Here is a 26,215-nt window from a genome sequence, read left to right as displayed (position 1 = left end):
TATGGGAAGATGATCAAAATTACAATTAATAGTCAAATATTTATACAGTACGCGAAAAAAAATACAATTTCCCATTTTATTATATGACGATAAGATGAATTAATATTAGTGAAGCTGAAGGGTGAAAGTGGTCCATATATATGAAGATGGGTGATGACTAGTTGCTAGCTTAAATATGTATAAAAATGCACATATTTTCACGAGTTAATTAATTTCTTTATATAAAAGACATGACGAGTATAAGTTGCTGAATTTTCCCTGGAACCAAGAACATCTAGGGTTTGACGACAATTAAGTAATTCATGATTAAAGGGGAAAGATTTGAGGGCCAATTATTAAGTATTAAAAAATTGTTTAAGAACAATCTTGGACTTGATGTTCATTGGCTTCTATCTGCTTAACTTTCAAACTAGCTGTGCATACCTCCACACATGTATTAACAAATTAATGAGAGACCAATTCATATAATATATAGTTAATTCTATGTTAATGGCTAGTTGTTTGTTACACGTACAATTTTATATATTTTATATAATATTTAATAAGATACCATAAATTGAACTTAGACCAAAGTTTATTATTAATATTTGTCGAGCTCGATGTGTTTATGATTTGATTGTTATATTTTTTAGTATATTTTGGTGATTATTTAAATTCACTTGGCTCAATGGGAAGCCCGAAGCCCGAGAGTGTGAGCTTGTTGTAAATGTGATTGCCTTTGGAATTTGTGGAGGAAAAAATGGCGATGGCGAGCAATGCGCTGCCAAAGATGGGCGGTGAGGTTCATGCAGTATACATACACGTTTCTAAGTAATAACATTTTGGTATATATATCAGATATTTTTTTTGTTTTTATAGACGGAATATAATCTTATCATGAAATTATATATCATATTTTATATTAACGCGTTTCACGTTTTTTCAAAAATTATAACAAGTGACATTGACCTTATTCTATTTGTGGAATCAAATATTTTTTCGTTTTATCCAAAATTATGTTATACTTGGTTATAACACTATAATTTAACTCTTTTAAATTGTACAATAATCCAAATATCATATGTCTATCATTCTAGATATGCAGGAGTAGTTAGTAGTTACTATATGTACTTGGAGTTTGACATGCAACTAGGTAACTAGTGATACTTTTGATTATAGATGTGAGTTGTATATTCTTGACTTTGAGGATATTACGCATGCATGATTAATACATCAGTGTTGCATTAACATTTTTTTTGAAGTATAAATATCATTGTATATGAGGGTAATACCATAATTTAAAATAATCGAGAAACTAAACTATAATTTGAAATATTGAAGAAAAAAAACCATTGGTAAAAAATAGTTGAGATAATAACAAAATCTGGTCCGGAAATTAACATATAATGTTTAATACTGATCTATATAATCTATTGATTTCAAAATAGAACGATAATGTAGATAGGCAATAGCAAATGTTGTGAAGATGATTTTCTTTTTTTAAATTTTAAAAAAGCAGTTTTCATGTATATATGCAGCTGCAAAGCAGCACCCCAAAAATCTCGTTTCATTACACATATACGCATAGATATATATAAGTTGAGTTTTTTTAGTTATAAAGATATAATTTCTCCAATGTAAAGTGTAAGTCTTATCATATATTTAGTTTAAATTTATTTTAAAAGTTTTAATTAATTGTTTACTACTACGTTTCAATTTTATTTAAAAAAGGGAATAAGTTCAAAGGTGATGTTCAAGTTCAAGTGGACGCTTTCACTGCAAAAAGCTAAAAATTTTTGCTTTCATTTTTACATGCAAGCATGCCTTGAGAGACAACGTATGCTCTTTTTCACTTTTTACACAAATACGTAAACATTGGACTGCACTTGTTAAAAGCTTCAAGCACAAGATATTATGGGACGCCCCCCACCACACTATAGTATTTATATTAATGTTTTGAAGAGATTGATTTCCCCAAATAATAATAATTATAATAAACAATGAGTCACACATTTAATTTGTTTAAAAGCATAATTTTTCATATTTTCAAATTATGGGTCTATTAACTCGTTAATTTCGATTTGCAAGTTTCTCAAAAAGGCATGTATCATTCATGCCCTCGTTAAATACATTTTATTGGGGATTTTTGCGTATAGAAAGTCTCATCGGCACATGTTTTATGGTAAAAAAAAATCTTGTCGTAAATAAAGAATTAAATTTCACACGGTGAATTGTCAAACGTCCCATGTTTTTATAAAACAAAAACAAAAGATTGTGAAACATGTTAAGAATTTATCTCCCCTAGTTACTTACTTACCATTGACGCTTGGTTAGGGTGCAAAAAGGTGAAATAAAATGCCAAAAGGAAATAAATTAAATTGATGGAAATTATTATAAATAAATAATTAGGTAATTTATTCTTAAATTAAATTCACAGCGTACTAGTGTGGAGTCAGTTACCATGTGCCAGCCGGCGGTCACCACGCTCATATCGCCACGCGTAAGAGACGGAACCGCGAGATTTTACCACAGAGGGCTCGCGCGTGAATGGAACACGTGGTAAATCGCGTGGGGGTAACTTTGTCGAGGATTGGGAATTACTAGACAACAAGGTAAAACCCAGAGACCGTACGAAACAGAATTATAAATGGCGGCGATTTCTAGGTTGCTCGCCACGTTATTCCTAGCTGTAAAAAAGTTGTCTTCTAAATAATTTTTTTTATTTTTTATTTTTTACTTTTCAAAATTCAATAGTTTTACCACTTCTATCACAATGTTATTTAAAATTTGGAAATATTGTCAAAATGATCTTGTAAGTTTGTTCATTTTGTGTTTTGGTTCTGTAAGTATTTAATTTTGGATTTTGGTCCTATAAGTTAAGTTATAATTGATTTTTAGTCCTTTTTTCATAGAATGTTGACGTGACATCAGAAAATGCTGACGTGACAGCTAAAAATGCTTAAGTGAAATTGAAAAATGATGATGTGTCTGTAGTGACATCAAAAATTAAATGTTATGTTTTCAAAACCGGACTGTAACGACTGGTTCGACCAGGAACCGATCACTGATTTGATCCGAAACAATTTCAAAAACCATTTTAATAGTTGAACTGACAGAACTGATTAAGAACCGAAAAATTGGTTTTTCGATTTTTTTTAAAAAAAATTAGTTTTTTTATTTTAAAACCTTAATTTAATATTTTATTATATATATACATAATTATTTGAAATTTTTATCTACGTTAAAAAGATTTTTTATTAATATTAGAGTTTATAATTTTTTTGAATATATTTATATAATTATTTAATTTTCAAACTATGATAAATATATATTTTTTAAGTTTTTATAATTTAAAATATAGTATTAATTATATTATATTATATAAACGATTTTTCGATCCGACCGTCCGGTTAAAAAAGTTCAACCAGTTTGATCATTTTTAAAAGTTAGACCGGTTTGATCATTTGTCCGATTATAAAAACATTGCTTAAATGAAAAAAATGACTAAAAACCAAAATATAACTAAACTTACAGGACCAAAACACAAAATTGAATACTTACAGAACCAAATCAGAAAACAATCAAACTTACAAGACTATTTTGGCTATTATCCCTTAAAATTTACACTCCAATACAAAATCACACATGATTTTGAGACAAAAGGTTAGCTATTGAGATTATTTTCTGATTGAGTGAGAAGATGTCAAATATTTATATACGCTAGATTAGATAGTTGGAATCGATAAATATTATAGTGAAAATTAATATTTTTGAAATGAAACGTGATATTTTTTCACGAGTCGGGTTGGATAGTTTATTCATATTAAAAAATTGAACTGTTAAACGGTTTCATATAACTAACATTTTGTGTTTCTAGTTTGTATTATGTTAGATGGCATATGTATAGTTTTTATGTATTTTTACATTATTTGGTAGTAAAATAAGTAACAAAATATTTCATTACATATCTATCCCATATAAAAGTTCTAAAAGTAATATGCAAAGGAGCATGAGATTTGACAAAAATATTGCATTGTTTTGGTTTTTATTACCGAAACATCGAACGTAACGTAGAATATTGCAAGCCACACGCGAAAATTACATCTCTTTTGTATTTATAAAACATGGAAAGGGACACAACATATGACAAAAATGGATATAGAACCTCTTAAAAAGGTTAGAAAATTTTAAACTTTAGTGCCTTTTTTTTTAGATAAATTGAAATAAAAATGTGTAATTTGCAGGGATTTATTTATTTTAATTTTTTTAAAAATGGTCAAATAGTGAATATATTATTGCGTAGTAAAATGGCTTTTTAAATTTGACCGACATATTTTAACTGTGGGCCGGGCATCCTGGGCCTCACGTGACCGGCCACACGTACTCCCAGAACTTTAAAGAAAAGGAAATTATACGCTGTGACTCAGCACCAGTTCGTGCTCACTCATTGGACCAACTTACCCCGTGGGACCCGCTGTGCCACGTGTCATGATCCCACAAACGCCAAATGCGGCGAGCCGTTCCCGCCGTCCGCCGTCGCCGGAATCTTTTTCACTCCGGCGGTCGGTGCCCAGTGTCCACCAACTAAGCCTCCCCCCACTGGACACTCAGATATTTAAAGAATCCACGAATTATTAATCATTTAATAGGAAAGGACTCATTTATGTTTAAAAAATAAATGATAAAATGATAATGGTAAATTTTTATTTTAAAAATAAAATAAAATAAATGATAATAACCAACTGGTTGGGGGATCCTATAAGATGGCGATTTGAGTGTATGGAGTCTCCTCGCAAAAAGCCTCGAGCAAACATCTTCCCCTCCAAATACTCGAAAGAAAATCCTCTCTTCCCCCAACAAAAATCGTCCATTTTTCAATATATATCTTTGTTATCTTCCGAGAAAAAAATAACTGGGATTCTTGGATTGCTGCGAAAGAGTCCAGTTTTGGACTACTTATTTGCTTACCTTTTTCCGCTTGATACTGATACATATTTACCTTTTTTAAAAATCTCGCCCAAATCTCTTTTTTAAATCACATTCCCTGCTTGAAATCTTCGAAAAGCTCTTCGTTTTACCCATTGATTCATGAAAAAGGTGGGTTTTTTTGAAAACCATTTCTCTTGAATCCCATTTTCTTGCTTTTGTATGTTAAACTCAAGTTTTTGAAGATTTGCAGCCATGGATCAGAGCATGTTGTGGCCTGTGAAATTCACCGAGCACAAAAAGACTACCAAAAAGTTCATTAAACCTTCTAAACAGAGCCCCAGAAAATCGCAAGAACAGAGGAACTTGAATCAACCGAGGACCGTGAGAGTTTCGGTGACCGATCCCGATGCGACTGATTCCTCCAGCGATGAGGAGGACGAGCTTTTCACGAGGCGGCGCGTGAAGAAATACGTAAGCGAGATTAAAATGGTGACGGGAGTTAATACTGGCTGTACGAATGGGAGGAGCAGGAATGCGGAGATTCTACAGGCGAAGCCCAAGCCCATGAAGGTCAAGGAGGCTCCGACGGCGGCCAACGGCGGCGCGCGGAAGTTCCGCGGCGTTCGTCAGCGGCCGTGGGGGAAATGGGCGGCGGAGATAAGGGACCCTTCCAGGAGGGTCCGGCTCTGGTTGGGCACGTACGACACGGCGGAGGAGGCCGCGATGGTGTACGACAACGCCGCGATAAAGCTCCGGGGACCGGACGCTTTAACCAACTTTTCTTCTCCTCCGGTGAAGGAGATGTCGCCGGAGATCAACGTGACGTCATTATCCGGCTATGATTCGGTGGATGAGTCCCATAATCTCACATCACCTACGTCTGTTCTCCGGTTCAGGAGCAGTCACTCTAGTGAAGACGGTGAGCCGAGCCGGTCTGGTCTCGTTCACGGCTCGGGTCAGGAAGTTTCGCTGGTCGAGTCAGTGGATGTCCCGAGTGAACCGGTTCCTGAAACCGGTTCTGACAATAGGCCAGTGGTGGAAGTGGAGGAGTGTCAAGGGGAAACAAATATGGTTCCAGATTACTCGAGTGATCTTTGGCCTATTGACATTCCATTCTTAGACGATTTCTTCAATCTCCGGACTCCGGATCATAAATTATTTGAAGACGAGCAAGTTTTCGCCGCCGGGTTCCCTGATTCGATGTTGCTCGATGACATCCCGGCCTTTGCCGCCGGTTTTCAAGAAGCCGAATTCGATGGTTTTAAGGAATGCCAAGAGTTTAGTCCACTCGAAGTTGATGATTATTTCCAAGATATGTCCGAGTTCGCTAGTGTGGATGCACTATTGGCTATGTGAAGAAATGCATTAAAAAAAATGTCTTAGTGTTACATCGCCGGTTTGTCTCCTCGTAGGCAAATTTTGTCACCGGTGGAATTTATATATTTATTACATTTGCTTTTTAGCATATTTGGAGTGCATTACTGTCTAATGAGAGTTTTTTTTAAAAAAAAATTTATTTTGTATCGAGATTGAGTTTAATTTAGTTTCTAACAATAAAATCAATTGCCCCTTTTCAAGATAGTGGTATTATCATTTGTGCTTTGTATATTTCTCAACTTTTTATTTGTGACTTGAATCTTGTTTCATCTTTTCGACGCGTACAAGGTAGATCTTTCAATGCGGTCGATGTCCGATGCGTATAAGATAAATCTTCCAACACCGTGGATGTCTCTTGATACTTTGTTCAATATATGTTAATCTTGTGTGAATCTAGTTAAGGTAATGAGTAGGCGCAATTAACGCTTTTCTTTTTGACCAAGTCGTGTTTAGCAACTTGTTAAAATTTGAAAGTACATGCAGCAAGTTCATACACCGGTCAAATTGATTTTCTATTCGATTAGTAAATGGGAAAATTAGATTTAATGATTTCATAAATGGTTATTGTTATAAATATAAAAAATTTGTCCTACAATTAAGAGTTATTGGGTTCAATGAAAATTACAGACTCTTGTCAAATCTCTACTTTTATGAATTATATGAATTCTTTATATTCTTAATTACTTCTTTTCTTTTATGATTTACAATATTTATTTATTATTTATTTTTATTAGTATGGAACCGTTTTTATATATCAACCAAATAACAACTCATAAAATCAAATATAATTAGGGAATCTTACATTTTCGTCACATAACGTGTATATTTTTCATTTTCGGTCATCAGATCTAGGGGTGTAAACGAGCCGAGCTACTCGTGAGTAGGTCGTGAATAGTTCGGTCAAAACTCGACTCGAGCTCGATTTGACCGAACTCGAGCTCGAACTCGAACTCGAGAACATACAATCGAGCTCGAGCTCGAAATATATGTGTTCGAGTAGCTCGCGAGCTACTCGATAACACATATAAATATAAAATATAATATAAATATATATAGAAATATAATGTATATACTATTTTATTTATTTATTTATTCATATAATTATTTATTTATATATATTTATATATAATTATATATAATTTTCGAGCTCGAGCTCGAGCTCGAGCTCGAGTAGCTCGAGATATAGACGAGCTCGAGCTCGAGTATGAAATTAACTACTCGATCGAGCTCGAGTAGTTAAATATGAGTCGAGCTCGAGCTCGAGTAGTGTGCTACTCGACTCGGCTCGATTACACCCCTAATCAGATCAATTCAAAATCTTGGGCGCACTTTTTTTTTTTTAATTTTTTTAAAAAAAACTTGCATTTTTTTAGTAATTTTCAACTAAGTGTTAACATGGCATTGGACACCTCAACAATATTTGTCGCAATTAGTGTTAATAAAATAAGATAATAATTGATCGATAACATGATGAAAAAAAAACATGCAACTAAAAAAAAGTAATTTTCCCATACTACTAGTTTTATACAAGAAATCAATCATTCGCTAGTTTTGTAGGACCTTTTATTTTATTTTATTTTTTTGTACAATGTGGCGATTAATACAGATATTTTTTAAGCTACATTATGTAAGATGGGTGGTTTTTCTTTTTAAAAAGATTAATGTCACAAAATCTCCTCTCATTAACTTGTGGAAGATTTTCGTTACATAATTGAACCGATATTAATATTTTAAAGATTTTTGTAACATAATTGAAACAACATTTAACATTTTGCATTGGATGGAGGTGCCAAAAGTAATTGCTAGGAAGGTGATAATTCAAGGGTGGGAAAGAAATTATGGGCTTAGGTATTTAAGGTTGAGGAATATAGGGAATGGCTCACATTTAATTATGGTGGACATAGAATTTATTTTTTGGTGTCTCTATATTTATTGTATTTATTTAAGTAGATTTTCTTGATGTCGCATGAATAAATATTTCCACCTTTAGAATAGGGACACTCCCATAAATATGGGTGGATCCAATTGGGGGACTCCGACAGTATATAGGTGGTTGTAATTTTCCAAGGCTATTCGGGCCCCTTTCACCACATATTTTGTTGAGAGTTATTTATTATGATTTTTTGAGGTGTAAAATTTGTAATTTTTATTTTTCAAATTAAAAACGACATCAGAATTTCACTCATTAGTTATATGTATAAATGGGTTTATTGCATTTTATGAGTAAATTGAGAAATTTCTTTTGTGTTAGTTCTTACCATTGAGAATATGCATTCGATCATGCATTTTTATTTGAGAGCAGAAAGAAAAAAACGCATTTTTGAAAAAAAAATTCATTAAAAAAGAAGAATATATATTATACACTGGTTTTTTTTAAAATTATTATTGTGAAAATTTGTATTTTTATCATGTATTGTTCCTTTGATTCTCTATATTAATATCAAATTTCACTCCTACTCAGCTACTTTTTTTTTTTTTTTTTGTCAATTTATGTCTTTTTTTATGTGACGTCACTATGACACTGTCATTTGTAACAGAGGTGTCAAAGTGGGTTGTTCTGTCCCGTGCTGTCAATAGCTATGTAGCATTTGGCAATTGTCCAACCCACAAATGACGGGTTGCAGGTTGGCTCATTTCGTTTGTCTGTTTTGATACCTTTAGTATGTAATATTATATTAATCATGATGAAAAATGATAACAAAAAAAGCGGAAGAAATATTCTTATGACTAAAATTTGATAAAATAGGAGACCAAAATCTCAGAATGACTAATGTAAAAGACAAAAAAATGTAATTTTCCTTTATTAGACGATGGAGGAGTGGAGATTTTTGTTTGAAGAAGGAAATAAAACTCAAAATATTTAGGGAATAAAATGTTATATATATGTAATAAATAAAGGTATATGACTCTATAAAATAACTTAAGCCAAAGGGGAGTATATTTTTAGCTTCGGTATTTTATATTCATCTGCGACATTTGGTATTCAACTACTGATAGAGTGAAAGTAGTTTGATTGAATGACACATTTAACTTCAATTAGCCGAAACTTATAGGATCATGACACCGCAGTGATTTAAAATAAAATTCAAAATGTTAATAATTTATATAGTAATATTTCTGATGATATTGAATGAAGAAATGTAATTTAGACCATTAGGTTGTGAATGAATGGATTAGATTCATCCAAATGGAAGAATATAATCATACCATAAGATTTTGGATTTCCACAATTTGGACCACTTGATTATGATTAAAACGTATCAAATTCAATTTTCACGTATAATTTTCTCTCTCGTGTTTTTTCCTCTTGTTGGCAAAGAAACTTAAGTTTGAATTTCTTCACGTTTTCTGTGATACTACTACAATTAGATGCAAACTATTGCATCTTTAGAGATGATTATAATATCCCGTGACGCAAAAAAAATAAAGAAAGAAAGATTGAGTCGAAGGCTTTGTTGGATAAGTGTTTAAAAAATATTTTCATAAAAGTGTCTGGTACAATTTTTTTTTATAAAAGATTTTAAAAATTGTTTTGTAAAAGAATATGGGTTTAGACAAATACTTTATAAAAACATAAAAAATATCTCTCAATTAATTTTTTAAAAAATTATATTTGGAGTATACTTTTTTAAACAATTTTTACAAAATCTTATCCCTACAAATACAATAAGTTTTTTTTTTGTTTATTTATAAAACACGAAAAACGTTATTAAAGTATTTGTCAGAACGGAATTCAACTCTTTGCTCCGATTTTGAATCGATTTTTTGTCCAAGCCGTTACTATCATCATTTTCCGAACTTCGTGTATTGTTATTTTCCAAAAGTTTCATGTTGACGACAATGAAAGTGACTCCTGAATATCGAGTGTAGGGAACAATCATTATGTAAAGTTTTAAACTTTTTTAATAAAGTTTAATTATTATATATGAAACATTGAGATTGACATGAGATTAACATTAACATTAACATTAACAATCAAACTGCAATCTTAAATTTCACTCCAACAAAATAATACATTAATACACAACGTATCATGATCAATTAACCCTAATTATGGATGGTTTATTTTTCTTCTTAAAAAAATTGATAATTAGCTTAATTAATTGCTCTGATTATTCGAAAGCACGATCACGCTTAGTCCATTAGAAATTGTTCAAAGGGTCCATTCGATATTTTAATCGCATGCTGGAGAAATTGAAATAATATTCTTCTTTATAAATTAAAAAGTAATATGTACATGTACAGTCAAAACTTTTTGTATTTGTAAAGTGTATAGAATTGTTGAAATATATAAAAATTTTGGGATTATGTATGTGGAACACATTTACACATATTAGGAAAGCTCCACGTTAAATTAATTGTGTTGACTTGTGACAAAAGGTCAATTTTGCAACACAAAATTGCTTTTTCCATATTATTTTACTTGTGTTTTCGTTTATATTTAGAAAAAGACATATTTACGTGTTTAAATTATCTGGAAATTTTTGTAACTTTTGAATTTGAGAACAACGTGAATGTAGGGAAGAAAAGGTGGAATTTTGATTAATTTAGATCCAATTAGCATTTATTGGCTATTTTTAGGGACCCGCTTCATTTTCAAATAATAATAATAAAAAAAATTATAACACCGATCTATTGATGAATTGTTAATTTTTTTAAAAGATAAATTGGTTAAATTTATTCGTGGGAAAATTTTATTTTCGATTTTATATGTTTATTTATTTACGATTTGATTATCTATGTTATTAAATTTCAATCTAAATTTTGTATCTTCTGATGTATGTCGATTTTAATTTTTTTTCATATATAGAATACAATTGCTTTAATAGGACATACATCAATGTCTCATTGCCTCATTAGTGTGGGTGTCACATAAGCACAATGTTGAAAAAATGATTAAAATTACTACATGATTAAGATTGAAATTTGCTGATTTGACGACATAAAAAATCACAAAAAAACGTACATACAAAACCAAAAATATATTTTCTCTTCATCCATTTATAGAAGAAATTCACACGAATCTATTCCCCAAATTCTCTCCGTCAATCTTATTCTTAACTCAATATTATGCCCAACATATTTAAATTTAGATTCGTTATTATCTGATAATGATTATATTACTGAATATAACTTTTTTATTAAAAAAGTAAAAGGTATTTTAAAAATATGATAACGTTTCCAAGAAATATTTTGCTGGTGGAATTCGTTGGACGAGGTTTACTAATCATAGGATGACACGAAGAAGAAGGCCCAAGTGCTGGGCTCATATATATACATGCAGTGTTTATTAAAGATTGTGCAAAATCATAATTTAATCATTTTTCCAATTTTTTTTTCCTTCGAATTTGGTAGGGATTAATTTTATTTATAGCACGATGATGATTATATGTTCCAAAAGCGATATAATTTTATTTTACTTTTCGATTCACTTGTTACACTTTCTTCACGTGACATGTCTTCAATTAATTTATTTGGTATGGCTTCAATTATATATATGTTCCAAAAGCGAGATATATAACTTAATGATCCCAAATGCAATCCTCTTCTACATTTCCTCTTACATTTCCTCCTACCCATTTAAATTTAGTAATAATATTTTATATTGGTTACCACTCAAATTAACCATTATATCTCTTTTTCACTTCTTACCTTTATTATAATTCAGTGATATCTAGTTCTTATGGAAATTTTGTCATATTGCTTTAAATAAATTTTATTTTACTTAAAAACTATTTACACTAAAATAATATATATGCTTTTAAACAAATTTGTTTATACGTATATATAAATTTACAGAAAAATAAAAACATTGATTAAAATTTAAATATCAAAATTTTTAACTAAACTAAATTATATTGCAATTAAACTTATAATAAAATATTAGAAAAATTATATGATTATGGATATCGAATTTTTCAATTTTTTTTATAAAATTTCTTAAACTAAAATTTTGGATAATTAAAAAATCTTTATACATCAAATTTCAATTTCTTGAAGTATTAAAATACTCATTTTATGCCTATTAACGTCAATTAAACTATGTTAGACAAAACATATTAAATTCAGCATACGAAAAAAAAAACAAACAAACAAAGATATAAAATTGAACGAATATTATCACATGTCCAATCATCGAAAGTTTTAAATTATACTAATTTGGTAGATCCTAAATTATTAGGATAAATATATTATATAAAACATGATATAATTTCAAAAATATCTTTATCCTAATAATATAATATCATAAATAAAACACACCAGCTTTCGATTTTGTAACTCATGATATATCTTATATTTCCAGGAGAGTATTGTTCTATATTTTGGTTTTAACATCTTCTTCTTGGTTTTCAGTTGCTGAAAATTCAGATAAAAAAAACCTATAATTCTATTATTGTAGGTATATATATCACAAGACGTTGAGATTTAGTAGAAGAAGAGATTCTTTAATGTTTAAATTGAGAAATTCAAATATTGGTATTCATAATTAAATGTTCTTATAATATTTTATTATATTATAATTATTTTTCCAAGTTTAAGTTAAAATATTAAAGTAATTTTTGATATCTTAGATTTTGAATAATGTTTTTACTTTTTTATTATGAATGTATTTACGTGCATAAAAATATGTATTTATAATTATAAGCATATATAGTATTATAAATAGTTTTTTTAAGAAAAATAAAATTTAGTTACTGCAATAAAAAAATTTTGTGTCAATATTTCTATAAATACTAGATATTATTGTATTATAATAAAAGTAAGAAGTGAAAAATATATATTGCTTAATTTGAGTAGTAGTAAAATATTGATTTACTAAATTTAAATGTGTAGGAGGAAATGTGGGAGGAAGGTGTAGGAGAGGATTGTACTTGTAATGATCCCTCTCTTTACAATAAAGGAGATCATATATTATAAAGGTAAGTTTATAAAATAAATTTTAAATTAGCAAAATAACAATGGTTTATCAAGTTAATAGTAATATAAGGCTGCGTTTACTTGCTATGATAAGTATAAGATTATATTAATAATCTTACCAGTCTCATGTTTACTTGCATTTTTAGGGCCCGTATTAACTCATAAAGCTCATCCTCAAACTTTAAATCTTGATGATTTATCACAAATAAATGGTGTGATAAATAATCATTTTAACTAATTATGTTTCTAATTGAAAAAAATTACATTAATATCCTTTTCTTCCCAAAAAAATATATATATATGAAAACCTCATTTAAATAAAATTATAAAACATGAATATAAATTTTAAATACCTGAAGATATATTTAATACATTTCATTTGATTTTAATATATGAAAAATTCATTTAAAAATTATAAAAAGATGAATAAAAATTCTAATACATGAAAAACTTTTTTTAACTCAATTTGTTAATTTTTATTTGAAAATATAAATAATATATATACTCAATAATTTTGGTGAATTAAAATAATTTACATGTGGATTAATGATAATGTACATTCTTCAATAAAAATCACAATATTATATATTATAAGTAAAATGAAGAATTGTAACTCGTCACTTATTCATAATATCAATCACAAAATTGATCCATCAAAGTAAACATGTGATTAATTATCCATCATTATTCAACATCATATAAAATTAGTTTAATAATCTTAGTATTATTTATCTATATATAACTAATCTGATCACTAAGTAAATACAACCTACATATACTCTTGTGGATGAGGTTATATGACCCGTAAACACTAAAATTTTATGTATAATTTTGTAGAAAATTTCAAATTTTATCCCTAAATATATATTGAATTGTCTTCTATTAAGGAAAAGTGAATATAATTGAAATTAATTAAAGACTAGACAATAAATTAATATAATGAGCAAATATTAATGCATCGACACAGTAAGTTAAATATTTCTCCCCCCCTCCCACCCTTGTTTTCTTTGATTAATTGAGGAAAGGAAAGAGTGACGTTGGGGTGACAATATTATGTTTTTGCGTAAATTAATTAATTTTATTATGTACCAAAAAAGAGTGACGTTGGGGTGACAATTATTATGTTTTTGCGTAAACTAATTAATTTTATTAGTACCAAAAAATTTATTATAATTAATGTACGTATATACAAAACGTATCAGAAAGGAAAATGAGATCTCAACGTAAAATTTGTCAGAGCCAAGTTTTTGCGGGCCATTCTATGCTACATCGAGTGAATTTCACCCGGTGCAGCATCCATCATCCATAAGACTCAGCCCCTGGACGTGGAGCCCGGGCCATGAATGACCCAAATCCACCGGGTGAATTTCATCCGATGGATCATAGAAGCTCCCAATTTTTGCCCAGCAGCACCACTAGTGTAATAAGAGTGCTTTAACTTGTTCACTCATTTAATAAAAAAAAAAGGGTTGACCCCGAAGAAGACCCCATCCCACATGAGTCAAAGGCCCATTGGCTCATGCGGGGTTAAATCGAGGGATGTGCACAAATAGGCAGGGACCTGAGGGAAGGAACAATATGGTCCAACCCCCATAGCATACCCCCAAATATTTTAATGAGGAATATACTCCACACGAGGATCGAACCCGCAACGCTGGGAAATTTCTTTCCACATCACCTCAAGCCTTACCAACTTACCTATGCCCCTGTGGGCTTATTGTTCACTCATTTAATGAACACAATAACATGGTCGTCACTAATAATTAGACCCGTGCTCGATGCACTCACGTCTTATGTATATAATATAGTATATAAATATTATGAAGTATTTATATGATCGATAAATATTTAATATTGTAATTTATCAAATACTATTCACTTATGATTTATGTATTTCATTTTTGTTTTCAAACACTAATATATACTCACTTTTGATTTTTCTTCCCTTTTAATTTTATTCTTTAAAAAACACTAATTTTGCAAACAAACAACGGAGATGAAATTTTTTTGGGAAAATAATTATCATAATATATAGTTAAGATATTTAGGTAGTGTTTAATTAGAAGAGTTTCTATGAAGCATTTTTCTGTTTTCCAAGGTTCTAAAAAGCGTGAAGCGCGTCGAAGCGTGAAGCGCGTCGAAGCGTGAAAGTCAAGCTTAAGCGAGCTTAGAACGAGCTTAAGCGTGAAAAAACGTTTTTAATTTTTACTATAATTTTAATTATTTTAAGACAAACATTAAATAAAATGTTAGATTAACCATAAATATATGATTTAATAGATAATTCAAGTTCAAAACTATAAATATACATATTTATAAAAATGTTTTCATTTTAAAAAATAAATGAAATCTTTCGTTCTAAAAAGCGATCGCTTAATCGAGTTTAAGCGTGTTAAAGCTTAAGTAAGATTAAGCGTCGCTTAAGCGAGCTTTTTAGAACATTGGTTTTTTCTTAACAAAATTTCAAAATTTTGCAAAATTTTGTTAAGAAAAAATTGATAAATGTTTTCTAGAAGCTCTTCCAAACACTACCTTTCTATGTAATTGAGGTACATTATTAAAATTAAAGTAGTGGTTGAATAATCCAACAAAACCGTGCAACAATTTTTTTTCCATTTATAGATAAAAGATGAAAACAAAAACAACAGAAAACTGCTTAATATTATAACAATTCAATTACCTATTATTTTAATTAATTTTTGTAGAAGCAGAATCCGAAAACGTAATATCTCCTATTTATATTTGATCTTATGAGTTGTTTTTTTTAGAGTACAAGTATAAGTAATCTTTGTCTTATCTTATGATCAGTTGTTATTTGGTGAGTTGATTCAAGTTTTCAACCTTTATAAAATATTTGGAATTAAGATGAATTATTTTGATATTTAATTTTTATCTTGTCGCAGAAAATATATGGACAAAAAGTATTTTCTTTATTTTATTTTAAAAATGAAAAACCGAGTCTGAGGAATGTGACAGTAAATATTAATGAAGGTTAGTCTCTAGTTCGTTGCTTTTGGTCCCCTCAGCCATGCAACTGCTATTGCATGCATGCATGCATGCATCATTTGTAGCCTCCTTATCTCACGTCCATTTCACTTAGATTTTATTTATTTTCAGGTTCGCATATTGCCATTTTTATTAATCAAATTCTTTTTTTTTTTTCAATGAAAAAGGTTCTCTTTAATTACCCTAGTTTGTGGTCCACAACTCTCTTTCCGTTGTATCTTCTAATTTCGTATCATTTCAATTTTAAAAACCGATATCTTCTCTACTAATTTTCTTTAGAAGACAACATGCATCACGTATATCACGATGATAAGTGTATATATATCTATATAATAATAATAATAATAATAATAATACCATTTAATAAAACCTCAACCCCATATAAAAACCAATTTGATAATTTATGTGTGTAGAATAAAACATCCCTCAATTTTATTGACTAATAAAAACAATTGATTAATTGAATGACAATATCGTCTAAATCTAACTTCTCATTCCAAAACCTATGTTCTCCCACTACTCCTTATCTTCTGTTCATTATATTTCACACATAACGTGTGTGCGTCGGTAGCTAGCAATAATAATGTTTGTGACCTGCCCCCAAGGGGTGTCCAAGTTGGTGGAGTAAGTGAACTCTTGGCCATAGGTCACGAGTTCGATTCCCCTGGCCCCTGCCAACACCTTCTTGGACTAGCCTGTCACACAGGGCTTGTCTAGTGTGGTTTACCTAACTGACGTAGTTTGCAGGCTATTGCGTTAATTCGAGAATTTATCCAAAAACGCAAAAAAAGATAGCGGCTGCGAGTTTTAATGTCATAAAAAAATATTAATAATGTTTGCGGCCTTTATAATAGTATAATAATTGAATTTATGTTGGCTGGTCAAAATTTATTGCTGTGGCCTGTGGGAAGTAACGACTTCAGGACAATTGGATATTTATGAAATGTCTAGCCAATGGCAACTTGCAACTTGTGTAACACGTGTCTTGTGCTATTTGTGCATGGTTTTGTAACAAGGTCCATTGGAGCCACCTCCTTAATTGAATTGGCATTTTTTTGGGGAATTTCAATCTCACATTTTTTAATTTTATTATAATTTATAATTATACTATATACTATTGAGTATTTATTTAAATTATCGGTGGAGAATTGGAAGGGGTTCAATAATTACATTTTTAAGCGAGTGATCGAAACATGATACTTAATTTGGGTTTGATTAAAATATTTGAATCTTGATCAGTTGATGAGTGAATCGTCGTATGTGACCAAAAACATTATGATTGGGTAGGTACCGAAAAAGAATTTCTGAAAACTGTATACCTTGCATACATCGTGTGTTACTTTTCTTCGGTACGAAAAAATATCAAGAAAAATATATAAATGACAAAAAAAAGAATGATGGGGAAATTGCTAAAAAATCCTCAACAGCAAACATAATTATATTCTTTCTTCAGTTCCTATGTTAGAACTTTTCCTTGTTCAGTCCTCATTTAATTTTTTTATGTGTTTGAACTCCCTATTAAACACCAAAGTACCAATTACCTTTGTATATAACTAAAAATCCACTACTACCCTTTTATCTCTACTATATTATAATAGTTAAGAGGGCTAGAAAAATATTTTGTTTAAGGACACCAACTTTCCTTTATCATTTTACCTTTCTCTTCACATTCTTTCACATGTTGGTTAACTTCTCCCATGTAAATATAACTTCCCTCATAACTTACTTTTTACATTTCTTTCACATGTTAGCTAACTTCTCCCATGTTGCTTGCCTTTAATTAGTTATTTTTTTAATCATATTTTTCATCGTACAGTTCATTTCAGTATGAAATATATAAATATTTTGAGAAACATCCCGTATGAAATCATGTTGTGATCATTATTATATACACACAACGTATGTGCATCATTTACTAGTTATTTTAAAACAAGGACAATTTATATAATATATAATATTACTTCCTCATCTCCATTTTCAACATTCTCCCTTCCCCTACTTCAACTTCTAATTCTATACTCTGTGTGCATCTATGTCCTTGAACCAAATTTTTGTCGACTTTGAAGGCAATAATTGAATAGGTGAAAGGAGTTTTGAGTGAAGAAAATGCAGAAAAACGAAGGAAAAACCAGTGAAGATGAGTAGAATGTTCGAATTTTAGGCTCAAACTTAATGCTTATTTCTCTAAAATTGTACAAGTAAGATTAAGTTTGTGTTTTATCCATTTGAATTGAATGATTCCATTAAATATATGTGTGTTGTGATACTCAATATATCGATTGATTTTATGCCCAAATCTAGGTTTTAGTTTTATGAGATGATTTGTGTTTTCTCTTTTCAAATTTTAGATACGTGTTTGTTCCTTATAATAATCAATCATTACAATTTCATGTCCAATTTTGAAGGTTTGGTTCATTTTCGAAATTTTGTTCAATTTAAGGGATTTTGAAATTTTTTTAAAGTATTGAAAATTTCAAAAAATATTTTTAATCGAACCACGAAAGAATACAAATTCAACTATAACTAGGAATATGAAGAAATCTAGCAAAGCCATGAATGAGAAGAATGTGTGCTTAGGTTTTTATATACTTTTGTTTATTAGAGCCTATTTTTATGATGCATTGATTGTTCTTATTTGAAATTTTATTTGGATTTGAGAATGTTAGTGTTACTTGGTTATATTGTATTTCAATAACTTTTAAGATTGTACATATTATATTTCAATATATGTTATTGAAGTTTGTAAATTGTTGAATCCGACATTTTGGTGATAACAAACAACAACTCATTGTATAGGAATGTGCTGCCAATCTTTTGTATTTCAGGAATCTACTACAACTCCTACCGCAACCGTCTAAACCCTTCAAGTTATCTACCGGAAGCTTGTCAACCGCCTTTGTCTCTCGACCGGTTGCAGTCACAAGCCTATCGACTGGTTATTCAAACCAGCAGAGGATAAATCTATCTACCGGTAGAATGCCAACTGCCTATCAAGATATCTCAAGACAAATACTTGAGACAAGACGTTCATTGCAAGATCTTTTATCAAAAGCAGAACCGGCGTATCAGAAGATCTGTTGACTCTTGCATCGAGACAACAGGTTGCACTAAAATGGCAAAAACGCAGAATGGCTACAGATAAAGCATTCGATCGTTTATACCAGTTTTGGACCCTGGAAGTTGTCTGCATTTAAAGAAGTGTACGATCTTCATGCAGAATCATCAATGCATTTATGAAGCATTAAATGTGCATTCAATGCAGCATCAGAACGTTCAAAATAAAGACGTTGATGATTGACCTATATAAAGGGAAGATTGCTCAAGAAGTGACAAGAAGACAAGCAACACGAAAAATCTCAATCAACTCAATCACTTGAATACTATCAGAAGCCCTCATCTGATATACTGAAGCAATACTTGAGCACACTTACAAGATCATTCACTTGCTGCTCAAATAAACCCTCGCCTACAGTTTACATATCTGATCTTCAAGGATCATCCTAGGGTTTCCAAGTCTCTCGACCGCTCTGCAGTTTGAGAAGCTCAACCGGACTGTATTCATTATTGAAGAGACTTGAAGCTACTCTGAAAGCTTCCACCAGTCTGATAAGAACTGAGAATCTTATCTGTGTAAATCTAGGAGTTTCGGATTAGGCATTGGATAAGTCCTAAGTCTGAAGTGGGTGTATTGCAAGACGTTGTAATAACCAAAGTCTTCTAGTGAATTCCTTCCTAAGTGGAAGAAGGGGAGACGTAGAAGGATTAAGCCTTCGAACTTCCATAAATCGTGCCTTAGTTTTTACTGCATATTTATCTTATATATTGCTCATACATCGTGTTATAACTTGCCTTTGCATCACTAAAACCTCTGAACTATTTTCGCACTATTTAAGTTGTTCAAACCGTTTTAGAAGTTGAGAAAACAGATTAAGTGAACTAAACTTCACTTGATCATTTTGAAAAGAAAGAAAATAAGTTTCAGAGTGTATTCACCCCCCCTCTACCCTCTGAACCGATCCCAACAAGTGGTATCAGAGCGGGTTCCTTTCTCAACTGCTGATCTAAAGTTTTAAAATCATGACTTCTTTCAACAAAATTACTATGTTTTCTAAAGAAGATTATGATGACTGGAAAATTCGCATGCAGGCACATCTTGCAGCACAGGACGATGACATGCTATATGTCATAACAGACGGTCCTATCAAAATCATGAAGGTCAACCCAGCTCTAACCGTTGGTGCAGGACAAATGATTAAGAAACCAAGAGCTGAGTGGACTACTGAGGACAAAAAGAAGGCCAATCTTGACAATGTGGCCCGGGACATCCTATACAAAACACTGGACAAGAACATGTTCAGAAAAATCAAGTCATGCTCCACAGCAAAGGAGATTTGGGAGAAGCTCACTCAGCTGTGTGAAGGAAATGACCAGACCAAGGAAAACAAGCTCACCATGGCCATTCAAAAATATGACAGTGCCAAAATGAAGCCAGGGGAAACCATGGCTGAATTTGATGAACGGTTCAGTAGTATCATTTGTGATCTTATTGCTTTAGGAAAAACTTATACTAACCGTGAAATTGCTGTGAAGGTTATGAGAGCTTTGCCCAAAGAATGGGAGATCAAGACAGTGGCCATGAGAGAGTCAAAAGACTTAAGCAAGGTTGAACTGCATGATCTCTTTGCAGATCTCAAAGCCTACGAGTTCGAGCTCAACATGAGGACAGAAGATGAACCATCTACCTCTCAACCAACCAAGGCCTTAACCTCAACGGTGATGCGTCCACCGGTCGAGGAAGCTCCAAAGAGATCAGCTGAGCAAATCAGCAACGAAGCCATGACACTCTCTGTCAAGAAATTTGGTAGATTTATGCGTAAAAATAATTCCAAATTTAAAAATTATCATAAATCGGACCATACAGACGATGGTCCTACTTGTTTTAACTGTGGCAAGCCAGGCCACTTCATTGCAGATTGCACCAAGCCTAAGAGCAATGATCAGAAGCAATTCTTCGAAAGAAGAAGGGGCAAGGAGGACAAGAGGACGTTTAGAAAAGGAAGAGACCAAAGGGTTCTAGTAGCAGACGAAAGCAAAAGCAAGTGGGCTGAGTCTGACTCTGACAACCCCAATACCGGAAGCTCTTCAGATGACAGCGATGATGAAAAGGTGGAATGCCTTATGGCTGACATCGAAGAAGAAGGTGAGGAGGTATTTGACTTTGGTTCACCTGAATTTACTCACAGTAATCTAGTTACTGCTTTACACGAAATGGCTAATGAATACAAAGCATTATCCAAGGAATTCGAGGAGGTAAAGGCAGAAAGAGCTGACCTAAAAGATAAGTCAAGCGAATCAAGCTGCATGCAGCGAAAAGAGCTTGATGGTCTTAAGGTCAAGCTAAGTCTGCTGGCTACTGAGAATGACACCTTGAAAAGAGTGTTCCAAGCAACCTTGACTGAGAACAAAAAACTACTTGAAACAATTAAGGCTTGGAATAAATCTTCTGTAACCATTGACAAGATTCAAGAAATCCAAAGACCGGCACATGACAAAACCGGTCTAGGGTTTGGAACAAATGAACAGTCTATGGAATCTTGTATTCAGTCAAGCCTGGACAAAGGCAATCTTAACAAAATAAGATTTGTCAGGTCCAGCACGATATATGAACATGATGAGTGCAGCTGTGACAAAAATCAGAAATTATCTAACGAACGAAGCTCTAAGCATAGAGGGCTGAGATATGTGGATCCCCAGATCTCTAATCAAAGAGGAACTTGGATTAAACCAAAATCTAATGAAAGAAGAAAGGGAAACCAATCTAATTTCAAAAGGCCATGGAATGAGTCTAACTACTCTAAGAGAAGATGGTCAAAGGAGAAGCCTTACCAGTACTTTAATTGCAGGCCAGTTCAAAAGAGGTACATGCTAACTGATAAAGATCAAAAAGGCAAGCAGCACACAGCAACCTCACAAGCACACACATTTACTGCTTATCGACCGCACAGATTTCTGGACACACACACGGGCAAACCTGTAAGGGTGTTCCAGGTGTGGGTCTCGAAAGGGCTAATCCGACCTGGACCCTAATAGATATGGGTACCAAAAGTTCTTCACTTTTTGCAGGTACTAAAAGTCCAAACGGGCGAGAAGACCACTTCTATCAAGGACACTACCTGGTACTTAGATAGTGGTTGCTCACGGCACATGACAGGGAATCCAGAACTTCTAACAGAAGTTGTGCTGTGCAAAGGACCAAAGATCAGCTTTGAAGACAACTCCAAAGGTAAAACCGTGGGTAAGGGTAAGATTATCCATGGTAACATCATTATTAAAGATGTGTTGCTTGTTGACAAACTGTGCTATAATTTGATAAGTATTAGTCAACTATGTGACAATGATAATTCGGTCGAGTTTCACAAACACACTTGCATCATCAAAAATGACAAAGGTGAGACTCTTATGACCGGTGTAAGAGACCTAAACACCTACAAGGTAAACTGGTCTTGCTCACATATTTCTTCACCTACTTGTCTTACTGCTCATCATGATAAACATTGGTTGTGGCATAAGCGGTTAAATCATCTAAATTTTAAGTCCATTTCTAACTTGAGGAAGCATGATTTGGTTTCTGGTCTGCCTGAAGGAGATTTTATAAAAGACAAAGTTTGTCATGCTTGTCAACTAGGAAAGCAGGTGAGAGCAACCTTTAAAAATAAAGGGTGTATGTCTTCTTCCAAATGCTTAGATTTACTTCACATGGACCTATTTGGTCCTATACCAGTAAGAAGCATAGGGGGAATGAGATATGCTCTTGTTGTTATAGATGACTTTTCTCGATTTACTTGGGTCATCTTTCTCTCTTCAAAAGATCAAACTGCACCTCACTTGATTAAGCTTTTTAAACGCTTGCAAAATGAACAATCTACTGTGATAGATAGAATCAGGAGTGATAGAGGGACTGAATTTTTAAACACCACTCTTATGACCTATCTAGATGATCAGGGAATCAAGCATGAGTTGTCAGCTGCTAGATCCCCACAGCAAAATGGGGTGGCTGAAAGAAGGAACCGTACTTTAAAAGAAGCAGCCAGAACTATGATTGCTGATTCAAATGTTTCTCAAAGGCTTTGGGCAGAAGCAGTTAACACAGCTTGCTATACTCAAAACAGATCTATGATTAATAAACGATTTAACAAAACTCCATATGAGATCTGGAATGGCACAAAACCTGATATTTCATACTTCAAAATTTTTGGGTGCAAATGCTTTATCCACAACAATGGAAAAAATCATTTGACAGCCTTCGATGCCAAAGCAGACGAAGGGACTTTTATTGGTTACTCAGCCGTTAGTAGAGCTTATCGAGTGTTCAATCAAAGATCACTAACGGTCGAGGAAACCATTCAAATTGTTTTTGATGAATCTACTCTTTGTACAGAACAAACTCAAGGGAGCATAAATGATCTGAGTCATAGACTGGAAAACACAAATCTACAGGAAGAGAGTGACAGTGATCCATATCCTCCAAAGAATGATGATCCAGTTCCCTCTACCGTGTGTGATCAAACAAGGCCAGAAGAGGATCCACCGGTTGATAACGATCCTCCTGCCAATGATGATCCAGTAAACGAGGACGTTCGTCAACCAATTGATGACAACCCTTTAAGGAATTATTTTAGGTGGAACAAAGATCATCCACCTGGGTTGGTCATAGGTGACCCTTCTGCTCCTCGAAAAACACGTGGTCAAATGATTAATGAATTCTTGCATGCAGCTTTCATATCTCAGGTAGAGCCCAAGAAGATAGATGAAGCTCTATCAGATGCCAGCTGGATTGAAGCTATGCAAGAAGAGTTGAATCAATTCACCCGCAACAATGTTTGGCATCTAGTTCCTCGACCGGAAAATCAAAATGTGATTGGAACTAGATGGGTGTTTCGTAACAAGCTCGATGAACATGGCACTGTTGTGCGTAACAAAGCTCGGCTTGTTGCACAAGGATTCAGACAAGAAGAAGGCATAGACTTTGAGGAATCCTTCGCACCAGTTGCAAGACTAGAAGCAATCCGCATCTTTCTTGCCTATGCAGCTTTCAAGGACTTTAAAGTTTATCAAATGGATGTCAAGTCTGCATTCCTCAATGGTCTACTTCAAGAAGAGGTGTACGTTGAACAACCACCAGGTTTTGTCAATCCTACTCATCCTCAATATATCTATAAACTTGACAAAGCCCTCTATGGATTAAAACAAGCACCGCGTGCATGGTATGATACATTACTAAAATTTTTACTGGAACATGATTTCCAATTTGGAACGGTCGATAAGACCTTGTTTAAATTTGTAAAAGGTGATCATGTGTTACTAGTACAAATTTATGTTGATGACATTATATTTGGGTCAACCAACCCCAAGTTGTGCTCAAAGTTCTCTAAGATGATGCAGGAGAAATTTGAAATGAGCATGATGGGCGAGCTAAATTTCTTTCTTGGATTGCAAGTGAAGCAACTTGAAACTGGAATATTTATCAATCAATCCAAGTATGCCAAGGAATTGGTAAAGAAGTTTGGAATGGAACAGTTCTCAACTGTATCTACCCCCATGAGTGCATCAATCAAGCTTGATAAAGATGAAGGGGGAATCCCGGTCGAGGTAACAATGTATCGAGGCCTTATTGGCTCATTGCTTTATTTGACTACCATTCGACCGGATATCATGTATTCAGTTTGTTTATGTGCTAGATTTCAAGCAGCACCTAAGCAATCTCATTTCATTGCCGCCAAACGAATAATTAAATATATTAAAGGAACTACTAATGTGGGTCTTTGGTATCCCAAAGATTCAAATCTTAATCTTATTGGCTATTCAAATGTAGATTATGCAGGTTGTAGAATTGATCGCAAAAGTACAAGTGGCACGTGTCAATTCCTTGGAGATAGACTAATTTCGTGGTCAAGTAAGAAGCAGACATCAATTACTACCTCGACCGCCGAAGCAGAATACCTTGCTGCTGGCAGCTGTTGTGCTCAAATACTCTGGATTCAACAGCAGCTTAATGATTATGGAATCCGGTCGAGTGAAGCTCCAATCTACTGTGACAATACAAGTGCCATAGCCATCACTCACAATCCAGTGATGCACTCTAGAACAAAGCACATTGATGTCAGGCATCACTTTATCCGAGATCATGTCTTAAAGAAGGAAATCAGGCTGGAATACATCTCTACCGATCAGCAAGCAGCAGACATATTCACCAAGCCTTTACCGGACGCTAAGTTTTCATATTTTCGAAATATTCTTGGCTTAGTAGATCTAAGTTAGTATGCATACTTTTAGGGGGAATGATTGCTAGTATGACTTTAATAGCTTAGTTGTTACATTGCCATAAATGTTGGCATATCATCCGCCTTTAGCTAGTCTCTGACAGGCTCCGTACTAGCAGCTTTGTGCTTTGAACAAAATGACATTGATTGGGCGCGGTGATTATACTCTTCAAAACTTTTTGAATTTCAAAAATACTTTTCATGACATCACCATATGGCCCATAGGTTCCTATATATACTTTTTTACACTCGTATATCAACCTTTCACCATTGCTAAAGCTTTCATATTGCATTAAAAGTTCTATCGTATTACTATCAAGCTTTTGCTTACTCTCTGCTCGAGTTCTTATCTATAGCTATCATGTCGATCCAGAAGACTTGTCTTGCAATCAACTTTGATTCCGTTATTGAGGCAAACAACGCAGGAATCACTGAGGTCTTCACCATGCTTGAAGCCTCTGGACTGAAGAAGTTTTTGGGAAGCAGCGCCATCTGAGATCTGTCTGTCTTGAAGGAGTTCTTTGCAACCGCTCAAATCGAGCATGGGACTGTCAAATGCTTGATCCGGACAGAGTCCTACTCCTTCAATCAAAAGTTCTTCGCCAGCACATTTGATCTGCCCTCCAGGGGTTTGACAAAATGCACGGATCTTCCCGATGATAACTGCTCATACTGGTTGAAGAAAT

General features: G+C 32.8%; 1 protein-coding gene across 1 annotated transcript; it reads left to right on the top strand.

The window, feature by feature from the left end:
- The first annotated feature begins 4,784 nt into the window (after nt 1-4,784).
- Nucleotides 4,785-6,457, top strand: LOC140866094 (ethylene-responsive transcription factor CRF4-like). The gene is made up of 2 exons (XM_073270985.1): nt 4,785-5,076; nt 5,159-6,457. The coding sequence occupies exon 2, from the start codon at nt 5,161-5,163 to the stop codon at nt 6,262-6,264; it is 1,104 nt and encodes a 367-aa protein (XP_073127086.1). The 5' UTR covers nt 4,785-5,076; nt 5,159-5,160; the 3' UTR covers nt 6,265-6,457.
- The last annotated feature ends 19,758 nt before the right edge of the window (nt 6,458-26,215 follow it).

The sequence above is a fragment of the Henckelia pumila genome, chromosome 4 (assembly GCF_033568475.1).
Source record: "Henckelia pumila isolate YLH828 chromosome 4, ASM3356847v2, whole genome shotgun sequence".
Lineage (NCBI taxonomy): Eukaryota > Viridiplantae > Streptophyta > Magnoliopsida > Lamiales > Gesneriaceae > Henckelia > Henckelia pumila.
The sequence above is the reverse complement of the archived record's forward strand: the minus strand, read 5'-3'. Positions and strand labels throughout refer to the sequence as shown.

Excerpts from the sequence above, each read along its gene's own strand:
- LOC140866094 (XM_073270985.1), top strand. The coding sequence starts at position 5,161 with ATGGATCAGAGCATGTTGTGGCCTGTGAAATTCACCGAGCACAAAAAG.